This window comes from Bufo bufo, chromosome 6 (genome assembly GCF_905171765.1).
Source record: "Bufo bufo chromosome 6, aBufBuf1.1, whole genome shotgun sequence".
Lineage (NCBI taxonomy): Eukaryota > Metazoa > Chordata > Amphibia > Anura > Bufonidae > Bufo > Bufo bufo.
In genome coordinates, this window is record NC_053394.1 from 314,470,783 (window position 1) to 314,482,499 (window position 11,717).

The 11,717-nt window shown below is 45.8% G+C and overlaps 1 protein-coding gene and 1 long non-coding RNA gene across 2 annotated transcripts; both read left to right on the forward strand.

Moving 5' to 3' along the window:
• The first annotated feature begins 2,288 nt into the window (after window positions 1-2,288).
• On the forward strand, window positions 2,289-8,354 carry LOC121005426. Its single transcript, XR_005779940.1, has 3 exons — window positions 2,289-2,299; window positions 5,614-5,616; window positions 8,200-8,354. It is a non-coding gene; the product is annotated as an uncharacterized LOC121005426 (long non-coding RNA).
• A 418-nt stretch (window positions 8,355-8,772) lies between these two features.
• Window positions 8,773-11,490, forward strand: LOC121005701. Its single transcript, XM_040438474.1, has 4 exons — window positions 8,773-8,824; window positions 9,369-9,522; window positions 10,772-11,387; window positions 11,467-11,490. The coding sequence occupies exons 1-4, from the start codon at window positions 8,773-8,775 to the stop codon at window positions 11,488-11,490; spliced, it is 846 nt and encodes a 281-aa protein (XP_040294408.1).
• The last annotated feature ends 227 nt before the right edge of the window (window positions 11,491-11,717 follow it).

Consider the following 11,717-nt stretch of genomic DNA (forward strand, 5'->3'; position numbering starts at 1 on the left):
AGCATGACCGCTGTAATGTACATTAACAAGCAGGGAGGCACGAAGTCACAAAGTCTCCTGAGAGAGATAGGTGTGATATTGGATTGGGCAGAATTGAACCTCACCCACTTATCAGCCGTCCACATTCGTGGAGTTCACAATATGATAGCAGATCGCCTGAGCCGAGGTCTTCCAACCGGGAGTGGTCTCTCCATCCAGACATCTTCAAGGAGATAACGCTCATGTGGGGAATGCCAAAGATCGATCTCATGGCAACGAGGTTCAACACCAAGGTGGAGAGGTATTGCTCCCTTTACAGGGAGGACAACTGTCACGGATAATGTTGCAGATAGCTGGAAGTTATGGATAAACATCCGACTGGCTTGATCCCAAACTAAGGAGCATAAAGGGGACCCCTATAAAACCCTAAGAGCTCACCCTGACTGCTAAGCACATACAAGGGTCTCAGAGGTAGACGATTGCATGCCCTCGTACCTAGACTGTGTGACACCTGAAAACCCTATAATAGTGAGGGGACACGACCACCGGCTTCCTGCACTTAATACGGAGGGAGTCAGGGTCACCTAGAATCAAGCCAGCAAGGAAACACAATACATGAAAGGACTTATCTGAACAAACAGTAACAGAAGATCCCAGCAGTGAACACTTCAATCCCGGAAGTAGTATAAACCGCAAAGTGAGGCAGTATGGGAGGGAATATAAAGGGAGGCAATTAGTGTAAATAGCTAACAGCTGGGAGAAGGAAAGGAGATGACAAAGTGAAACCAAAACAAAGAACATCATGCAAGAAGTATAGAAGAACGTCTGCCAGACCTTCTCAGAGAGCTGGCGGTGACAGTACCCCTCCCTCTACGGGTGGACTCCGGAGACTCAGAGCCCACCTTCTCAGGATGGGACCTATGGAAAGCCCTGATCAAACGAGTGGCCTTAATGTCCGCCACTGGGACCCACATCCTCTCCTCAGGACCATAACCCTCCCAATGAACGAGGCACTGGAGAGAACCGCGGATAATGCGAGAATCCACAATCCTAGAGACCTGAAATTCAAGATTACCATTAACAACAATCGGAGGAGGAGGCAATAAGGAGGGTACAGTGGGTTGGACATAAGGTTTTAATAGGGACCTGTGAAAAACATTATGGATCTTCCAAGTCTGAGGAAGATCAAGACGGAAGGCAACAGGATTGATGACGAACAAGATCTTGTAAGACCCAATAAACTTAGGACCCAACTTCCAGGAGGGAACCTTCAGTTTGATATTCTTTGTAGACAACCACACCAGATCACCCACATTCAGGTCCGGACCAGGCACACGTCTCTTATCCGCCACACGCTTATATCTCTCACTCATCCTCTTTAGATTACCTCTGCCTCCAAATCAGGATAAAGAGCAGAGACGACCACCCCTTCAGCCAAAATGGGACCCGGGTCTTCAAAGTTCCCCCCTCCCGGAAAACAACGTGACAGGGCATCAGCCTTCACATTTTTAACCCCAGGGCGGAACGTGACAACAAAATTAAACCTAGAAAAGAATAAATGCCATCTGGCCTGTCTCGGGTTCAGACGCTTGGCTGATTCCAAGTAGGCCAGATTCTTATGGTCGGTAAACACGGTAATAGGGTGTCTGGCTCCCTCTAGCCAATGGCGCCATTCCTCAAAAGCTAATTTGATGGCCAACAACTCCCTATCTCCCACATCGTAATTTCTCTCTGCGGAGGAGAGTTTCCTTGAGAAAAAGGCACATGTCGCCATTTGGCAGGAGAGGGACCCTGAGATAAGACCGCACCCACACCCACCTCAGAAGCGTCCACCTCAACAATAAAAGGTAGAGAGACATCAGGTTGTACCAAAATGTGAGCGGAAGCAAAACTCTCTTTGATACTAGAAAAGGCCTTAAGCGCATCTACCGACCAGGAGGAAAAATCTACCCCCCTTTTAGTCATATCAGTGAGTGGCTTAACAACAGAGGAATAATTCAAAATGAACTTTTTGTAATAATTGGCAAAACCCAAAAACCGCATCAGCGCCTTCTGATTCTCAGGAAGCTCCCAATCAAGCACAGCACTGACCTTCTCAGGGTCTATGCGAAAACCAGAAGTGGAGAGAAGAAAACCAAGAAATTGAATCCCCGGAACCGCAAACACACATTTTTCCAGTTTAGCGTACAATTTATTCTCCCGCAGAATGAGCAAGACCTGACGTAGGTGGTCCCTATGAGTTTTGAAATCAGGAGAAAAAAATCAAAATGTCATCTAGATACACCAGTACAAATTTCCCCATTAAATGATAAAAAATTCTGTTCACAAAATGATGGAAAGGGCAACCAAAGGGCATAACCAAATTCTCGAAATGACCCTCAGGGGTATTGAAGGCCGTCTTCCATTCGCCCCCTTCCCTGACCCTGACTAGGTTGTATGCCCCTCTTAAATCTAACTTAGAAAAAACTTTAGCCCCAACAATCTGGTTAAACAGGTCCAGGATCAGAGGAAGCGGATATGGGTCACGAATTGGGATACAGTTCAGCTCCCTGAAATCCAGACAAGGCCTTAAAGAACCATCTTTTTTCTTAACAAAAAAAAAACAAAACAGCGGGAACAGGTGACTTCGAGGGTCGGATGTGTCCCTTTCTCAGGCTCTCAGAGATATAAGTACGCATAGCGACTCTTTCAGGTTGGGAGAGATTGTATAAACGTGATTTTGGCAGCTTGGCGCCTGGGATGAGATTAATAGGGCAATCGTACTCCTGGTGAGGGGGCAGCTCCTGGACACCACTCTCGGAAAACACATCCGAAAATTCAGAGAGAAAAGATGGTACAGTCTTGGTAGAAACCTCTGAAAGAGACGCCGTGAGGCAATTCTCTCTGCAAAAGTCACTCCAACCATTTATTTGCCTTGCTTGCCAATCAATGGTGGGGTTATGTTTAGTGAGCCAGGGTAGCCCCAACACTAGAGGAGTAGGTAATCCGCTTAAGACGAAACATGACATATCCTCAACATGAGCATCACCCACAGTCAAACGGATATTGTGAACTATGCCCTTTAACGATTTTTGAGAAAGTGGAGCGGAACCGATAGGAAAAACAGGTATATCCTTTTCCAAAGTGCATACCTGGAAACCATGTGTTATAGCAAATTGATTATCAATGAGATTGACAGCTGCTCCACTATCTACAAAAATCTCACAAACATTGTTCTTGCTATCTAGCGCCACCCTGACAGGTAGGACAAAACGGGAACTACAAGCAAACGGCAAACCTTCAATTTCCGCATCAACCTTGCCAATAGTAGCAAATGGAAAGTTTTTAGAGGGTTTTTTTCTTTTTGTTTCTTTATTACCCTCTGAAAACTCCCTAAATCTCCTAGAGGGGCAAACATTAGCCAAATTATTTATACCCCCACAACAGAAACAAACCCTCCTCTGAGAGCTGAATCCTCTACTATCAGAGGCAAGCAAACCCAGCTGCATGGCCTCCTGCTCAGAGGGGATTGAGAGAGACTGAGGCCCCTGCACACTAAATGAGACCGCCGCACTGTCCTTGGACTGAATATGACAGGAAGGAGTGGTCTCTCCTCTCTCTCTAAGACGCCTGTCAATACGAACAGCTAGAGACATGGCAGACTCCAACGAGGCAGGTCTCTCATGAAAAGCAAATGCATCTTTCAATCCCTCCGAAAGACCATGGCAAAATTGACTTCGGAGTGCAGCATCGTTCCAACCAGTATCAGCTGCCCATCTCCGAAATTCTGAACAATATATCTCTGCGGACTGTTTACCCTGGCATAAAAGACGCAGTTTAGATTCAGCCAGAGCAATACGATCCGGGTCATCATATATCTGCCCCAGGGCTACAAAAAATTCATCCACCGATCGGAGGGGCCATGCCCCCACCGGCAGCGAAAAGGCCCAAGACTGACCGTTATCCCTGAGCAGCGAGATGATGATCCCCACCCTCTGCTCCTCATCACCAGAGGAATGGGGAAGTAGGCGAAAATGGAGTTTGCAAGCCTCTCTAAAGCGAACAAAATTCTCACTACCCCTGGAGAACGTATCTGGAAGCGAGATCTTAGGCTCGGCACAAACTCCATGAACGCAAGCAGAACCGGTCACCTGAAACTGAGACACAGTTTTACGGAGATCTGCTACCTCCAGTAAAAGACCTTGCATGCGATGGAGATGGAGATGACAAAGTGAAACCAAAACAAAGAACATCATGCAAGAGGTATAGAAGAACGTCTGCCAGACCTTCTCAGAGAGCTGGCGGTGACAACAACCCAGTGGCAATAGATGAACTGTCAATCCCATGGAGGTTCGGGCTGGCCTATATTTTCCCTCCAATTTCCTTGATTCCGAGGGTATTGATGAAAATCAGGCAGGACCAAGCGTCAGTCATCGCCATAATTCCATACTGGCCGAAAAGATCTTGGTTTACCCAACTCATTCAAATGAGTCGGGGGCAATTTTGGAGGCTTCCCCCAGAGAGAGTACTGGTGTCGGGGGACACTCAGACCTCCCCAAATCTTCAAATTTTCAACCTGACAGCCTGGAGGTTGATCAGTCCCTTCCAAGAATAGAAGGGCTATCGGGGTCTGTCTTGAGAACCCTAGAGCACTCCAGATCTGAGGCTACCAACAGATCTTATTCAAGAATTTGGAAGATTTTCTCAACTTGGTGTTCCAGTCGTCAACTGCCATCCACTGATGTGTCCATACCTACCATCCTACAGTTCCTGCAGGATGGTCACCTTCGACCCTCAGAGTGCAAGCTTCTGCGATCTCGGCCTGTCTCAACAGGTCCATTTCTCAAGAACCCCTTATCAAGAGGTTCCTTAGGGGAGCTTCAAGGTTAAAGCCTACGATAATTAAACCTATCCCGGTATGGGATTTAACGGTCGTGCTCAGAGGGTTATCATCTCCCCCCTTTGAGCCCTTAGAGGAGGTGGAGCTCAAGTTTCTAACCTGGAAAATTACTTTTTTATTAGCTATCACTTCTGCAAAACGAGTTGGGGAACTCCAAGCTTTTTCTGCTTTTGAGCCGTACACCAAGTTCCTGCAAGACCGGGTGCTGCTCAAGTTTTACCTACCTTTATTCCAAAGGTGCCTATGTTCAGCAACATCAACCAGGTGATTTATCTTCCAGTTTTGGCTCCTCTCCCCTCCTCAGAAGAAAGGGGGCTCCATACCCTCGACGTTTCGAGATGTCTCAGGATTTACCTGGAACGGTCCAAGGTATTTAGGAAGGATGAAAACTTATCCTTATCCTTTTTTCCGATACCCACAAGGGTAGGAAAGCCTCTAAACCCTCCATCAGTCGATGGATCAAAGAGGAAATTCGGGAGTCTTATGTGTCTCAAGGTTCGGAGCCACCTGAGTTTGTGAAGGCCCACTCTACTCGAGCTGTGGCTACTTCCTTTGCAGAAAGAAGCTCGATTCCGCTGGATCATCTGTAAGTCGGCTTCTTGGAGTTCTCACTCCACTTTTATCTCACACTATAGAGTGGATTCTAGGATAGATAGCTATTCCTCATTTGGCCGGACAGTATTATCTTCCGCCAGGCATGAGAGCCCTCCCATGGGGGTTTCTACTTGCTAATCCCCATCTGTGCCACTGGTTAGGATGTAAGGGAATACTTAATTTCTAACGATAATTTGTTTTCCCTTAGTCCTAACAGTGGCACACAAATATCCCCCCCTTAGTTATACTTTAGTGTTGCCTTTTTTCTGCTTGTAACTACACAAGGGGACTGGGGTTGATCCCCCTCTTTATTGGAGTGGGAGGGTCTTGTTAATTGTTTAATTACTTTCACTTGTCAATAAATTTTCCACCTGTCCTAACCAGTCAACGGGGGCAGAATACCCCATCTGTGCCACTGTTAGGACTAAGGAAAAACAAATTATCGTTAGAAATTAACGATTCTGGAGAGGTCCAGGTAATAACTGGATTATGTTGTTGAAGCCATGGCATACCCAGAATAATATTATCTGGCAGATTCTCCATTATAAACAGAGAACAGATATCAGAGTGCATGGTTCCAACCAGCATAGTAACAATGGGGGTACAATATGCAATAGAACCTTTGGCCAAAGTTGTAGTGTCAATACAGTCGACATGTACAGGATCAGAGAGGAACAATAAAGGGAGACCCAAGGACACAACAAAGTTCAAATCAATTAAATTAGCGCAGAATCTCATGATTGTTTGCAGGAATTGTAGGTAAAACATACAGGTAACAATACCTTTTTAGAGGTTCTTGGAGATACCTGTTCACCTAGGTACCCATGGAGACCTTTTCAAACAAGCCTGGAGCAGATGAAAAACCAGAAAAACCAGAATCTCCCTTTTCTTCCAAAACTGCCTATGTCCTAAGAAGATGAAGTCGCACCCACATGCTTAGGTTCATCAGTGTAAGCAGAGAGCTTGGAGGAGATGGGATGGCAAATCTGGACTGGCAGCAGGAACGGGTGTGATGAACATTCTCTTTTCATTCCCTAAGTTGTCTGTCCAACCGTACCGCTAAAGTCATAGCCTCATCAAGACTGTCAGGTGGAGGAGAACTCACTAACAGGTCTTTAATAGTGTAAGGCAGTGGTGGGTAAATCTCGCCAAAACCACGATTGAAATTTATTTTGAGAGCCACATTTTTAAAACCGAAAATACATAGGATGGTACACTGTTTTTAGTTTCAATAAGTTTTTATTGAGAATATTGGATGACGCACTGTTATTTATCTGTGGAAGACGCACTGGTATTTATCTGTGGATGACGCACTGTTATGGGGGATCTGTGGATGACGCACTGGTATTTATCTGTGGATGACACATATATGGTATCTTATCTGTGTGTAAATAGTATTATAAAATTAGTGGGGCTCATCATGGATATTTTAAGCAGGGTTCTCCACCTTGATGGATACACCCAAACAGTAGGCAAGAAGTAAAAGTAATAAAACATGCATGCACACATTGCACTGGCTCTGCAGTCAAGTTGAATAAAAGTAAAAAATGACAACATAAAATGAAATAAAAATCAAGATACAACTAAAAAAGTACATATAAAAGTATGTACACTCAAATAGTCCTCACTGGTACTGTTATATATTGACCTCAGAACCTGGCCACTAACTTATTTTGCTGGCTCCTAGATTACGATATTCCGCAATTTTATGTCCACACCCCCCTTTTCACATCAACCCTTTTTATGTCAATCCCACAATGTCACATTTCTCCCCTCATGTCACATTTCTGCCCCTCCATGTCACATTTCTCCCCCTCATGTCACATTTCTCCCCCTCATGTCACATTTCTCCCCCCTCATGTCACATTCCCCCCCCCCCTCCATGATGGCCATCACGCCTTTCTTTTTACCCTGCCCTGTTCACATCTCTCATTTCCATAGTTAGGCACACTTAATTCATAATCACCACCCCCCCTCCCATGATGGCCATCAGTCACCCCTTTCTTTTTGCCCTGTTCACAGTTCACATCTCTCATATGAGTACATAATTCATAATCATCCCCCCCCTCCATGATGGCCATCAGTCACCCCTTTCATTTGTCTCTCCCTGGCCCAGCCCACATCTCTCATTTCCAAGTTCCAGAGGCATATAGTTCATATTCATCCCCTCCCCCCCTCCATTCCCCCCCAACCCTTCCTTTTTCTGTCACAGAAATTGAGTCCCCAGAGGCAGGCAGGCCAGGCCATTGCTACACCTACCGGATGACACGCTGCTGATTTGGGAGGCACAGTCTTCTTCTGAGGGCGGCAGACAGAGAGAGGATGCTGCCTCGCCGCCGCGGCGCTACACAGAAAGTCACGCCCTCCCTATACCACATGACCAGACTGGAGCTGTGTGGAACCGGCCGCCGGGGCTGCACACAGGGCGCGCACTGACAGAGGCTAGCTGCAGAGTCCTGACTTTTGGGGCGGCCGCCCGAGAGGAGGGAGGGGAGCGGGCGCCCGGCACACAGAAGAGCCGCATTAAAGTGTGTAAAGAGCCGCATGTGGCTCGCGAGCCGCGGCTTGCCGACCACTGGTGTAAGGCAAACCCTGCTGAAACTGTCTCAAGGCCAGGTCATTCCACATGGAGGCGACACACCATTTACGGAAGACTACACAATATTCCTCAACAGGTCTCATTCTTTGTCGGAGTGAAACTAGTTTGGACTATGAGATAATGCTACTCGGTCAGGTTTGCCATACAGTAAGGCCTCCTGCACACGACCGTTGTGTGCACCCGTGGCCGTTGTCCCGTTTAACGTGTTTTTCTGTGGTCCCATTGACTTTCAATGGGTCAGTGGAAAACTCGGCTACTGCACCGTTTTGTCACCCGCGCCCGTGACCCGTGTTTCCTGCCCGTCCAAAAATATAACCTGTCCTATTTTTTTCACGGCTAATGATTCGCGGCCCCATTCAAGTCAATGGGGCCGTGAAAAATGCGGTTGCACACCCCATTGTCACCCGCCTCCGCGCCCGCGTCCGCGCCCGTTTTATTTCATACTTATGCCATGGGCAAATTGTCTGGCAAAACTTGTGGCAATAAAATTAAAAAAATATATATACAGGAAGTTTAAGGTCACAAGATATGCTAATTTCTAGCCACCCGTGCCTAGAAGCTTCTGTGGGGTGAGGCAGCCATTAGTGATTTTTTCCAGCCACCATGCCTCGTTGGAACGTGGAAAAACTTATCACCCAGGTCCAGAAGAGGCCCGAGCTTTGGGATACCAGAGCAAATTCATATTGTGACAGAGTCAAAAAGGATGCAAGTGGCCCGGAGCATGCGCAAAAGTGAATGGTCCAAAGCTGATAGCCGAGGCCGTGCAGAATTAGGTAAGTGATAGCAATGTAGTTGTGCTGTTCCTGCCCTCTGTATGGCCAAAAGATGTAGTTTTAAATTCCCTGAGGTCACAATAGTGTTTATTTGGTGGTCCAGCCTCATTTTGCATAAAGGCCTGTACATGGTTTATTAAAGAGACGTCTATTAAATTCCATACTCCACCATTTCTAAGTTTAATTGGCTGTCCCTCCCTTTGCTACAGCATACAGTTTTTCATGTATAATCACATGTCTGTGCACTATTTTTGGGTGACACATGTGTCCTTGTAATTAAGCATCGTACAGTTGTCACCTTCACATATTGAAAAGTATTTTAGTCCTAATGGCTTGAACGACTAGTCTTTTCCTTCTTGTACTTCTTCATTAGTGTCCACACACCTGCTGGACTGTACGATGTGCTGTTTAATCTGTCCAATTTGGCCAATCTTGCACTTTCACCTTTTGCCTTTTTATTTTGGTTCAAAATATGACTATTTGTATTTTTTCCCCTTTAATAAATTTTAACCTCACAATTGTCTATTATGTCATTTCAAAACAGTAAAACAAACCAAAACCCGCTGGGCGAGTTGCCGGGACCAATTCCGGAGGGAGGTGACTAGCAAAGGCCGGAGTGGGGAAGGAACCTCCAGGAAACTGGCCTACATCTATACTGCCCAGTTGCAGTTTTTAAGGCCAGTAATGGATTTGAGGCCGTAAGTATTTATAATGTTGTTTTCGAAATGTAAATTTTTGACACACTTAGTAGGGCAGCCATGTCATAACTGACTACATCCAGCTCTTTACCAACTGAAACTCCCAGCATGCCTGAATAGCTGTAAGCTTACCAGTCCTGCTTGTAGTTGTAGTTGTGCATCAGCTGGCGGGCAACAGTTTGTACATGCCTGGTGTTAGTTGTCTACATCAGTTTTGTGGTGGAGTCAAACCCGGTCCCACCGCTGATGAGCTGTATGATGAGACGACACGTGTAGTGTGCAGATAGCGCCTCCCCTCTCTGTTTTGTTCGTTTTGAAGCTATTTATTGACCGTCCAGAAACATAGATGTTTGCAATCTGAACAAGAATAGAGAAGGGAGATGACACGTGCGCACTGCACACATTTCCTCATACAGTAGATCATCGTGTTTGCCGGCTGTTAGTCACACACCAATTTATTCGTTTGTACGTATCCTATGGATAGGTACAATATTTTTAAAAGGTTTCAGAAAGGCTCCCGATTTAATGGGAGCCCTGAATAGTGTATTTTAAAAAAAAATATTTTGGGGGACGTGAGATTTTGGACCAAAAACACCTATTATCTTACTTTTGGATGTTTTAGAAATTGTTACCCATTAGGTATTGGCATTGTCATTTATATTGCTTTAATGGTATTGCACCAAACACAACATGGATTCCTTACATTGCTCATATAAAATGACAATAACCAAGTCCTATGATAATGGATTATAATGATGTTCCAACTACGCTTGACCAGCTGGATTAAAACTACTACTCTCACCATGGTCAAGTGTGGCCTGGTACATGTTCTTTCTCTGTAAATGATGTTCTACTAGGTTAAAATTCCATCTTGTATCTTTGGATGGTGGTAGCAGGGCTCATACAGACGAGATGGCCTGAATATCAGCACTGGTTTTGGTCCTTGAATGAGGAATCCTCTTCTGAGGCTGGACAGCTCAAAACGGCAAACAATGTTTTCCCATTATACAGTAACATTAGGCCTTTACAAGACTTGTCCCATCGTTAAATTTAAAATGCAATTACATTCGGAATTGCACTATTCACATAGAAGCTGTTATTAATTGTGTAAAATCAAATCTCTGATGTATGCTGCCACTCCGTATATATATTGTATACACACGGCTGTTTACAACTAATATAATCAATGTAATTTTGTAATGTTGAATTCAAATGATCAAATTTTTTTATTTGGTTCTTTCAAATACAGTACTGTGGACAGTCTGGATCCCTCCCAAGATTCCGAAACGTCTGGGAGTGAAACCCCTGCGGTTTTCTCCCACGCAACAAGTCCTGCTCCAACGCCGGCTGAGGACCCAGATGACTCCACACTGGGCCAGGCCCCCCTACCACTGGCCAGTCCACCCCGTATTGTCCAGCCCCAGCCCAGACGTCGCCGCCAAGTCCCTCCCTCTACCTCTGGGCAAGAGAGTCGGGAAGTTATTGACGCCCGCGTCATAGATCTTCTTGCCCAGAGGAGGAGTGATGGCATGGAGGAGAAGATGTTAAGGGGATTGGGGCCGCTAATGAAGCAGGTCACTCCTGTGGAGCATCACGAGTGCCTTGCTTCATTAGCGGTTGTAATTAAAATGTTTGCCATCCCAAACCATGGCGACATTCTGGGGAAATTAAATAGCATGAAAATCGACCTGGAGAATGCCGGACAGCAGCAAAGGCCAGGACCCTTTCAGTTTCCGCCCCAAACAACCCAAGGGCCTTCTTTCCCCCCACAACCCAAGTACGGCCTACCCCAGGGCCCAATGCACCAGGCGGGTCAGCCTCTTTACCCGGGCAGTTTGACAACTGTGCCACCTCAACAGGGCCATGTAAGGCCACGGTCCTCTTTTGCACCGGCGTCCTTTACTCAGGACCTTCTTGATTTGTAATTTTGTTTTTTTGTTTTAGTTTTTAGCACTTTATATGTTTTGACCATAATGTTGAAAGCATTGTCTTCCATTTGATCACGTTGATCCCAATATTTTACTTAAATTTGTTTTGATGATGAGGTATTAGAAAAATTTTTGGACCAGATAATACTAATACCATGGCGACATTCTGGGGAAATTAAATAGCATGAAAATCGACCTGGAGAATGCCGGACAGCAGCAAAGGCCAGGACCCTTTCAGTTTCCGCCCCAAACAACCCAAGGGCCTTC

Excerpts from the sequence above, each read along its gene's own strand:
- LOC121005701 (XM_040438474.1), top strand. The coding sequence starts at position 8,773 with ATGCGCAAAAGTGAATGGTCCAAAGCTGATAGCCGAGGCCGTGCAGAA. Across the intron at positions 8,825-9,368 it reads CCGAGGCCGTGCAGAATTAG|TAAAACAAACCAAAACCCGC; the intron begins GTAAGTGATAGC and ends ATTTCAAAACAG. Across the intron at positions 9,523-10,771 it reads CCAGTAATGGATTTGAGGCC|TACTGTGGACAGTCTGGATC; the intron begins GTAAGTATTTAT and ends TTTCAAATACAG.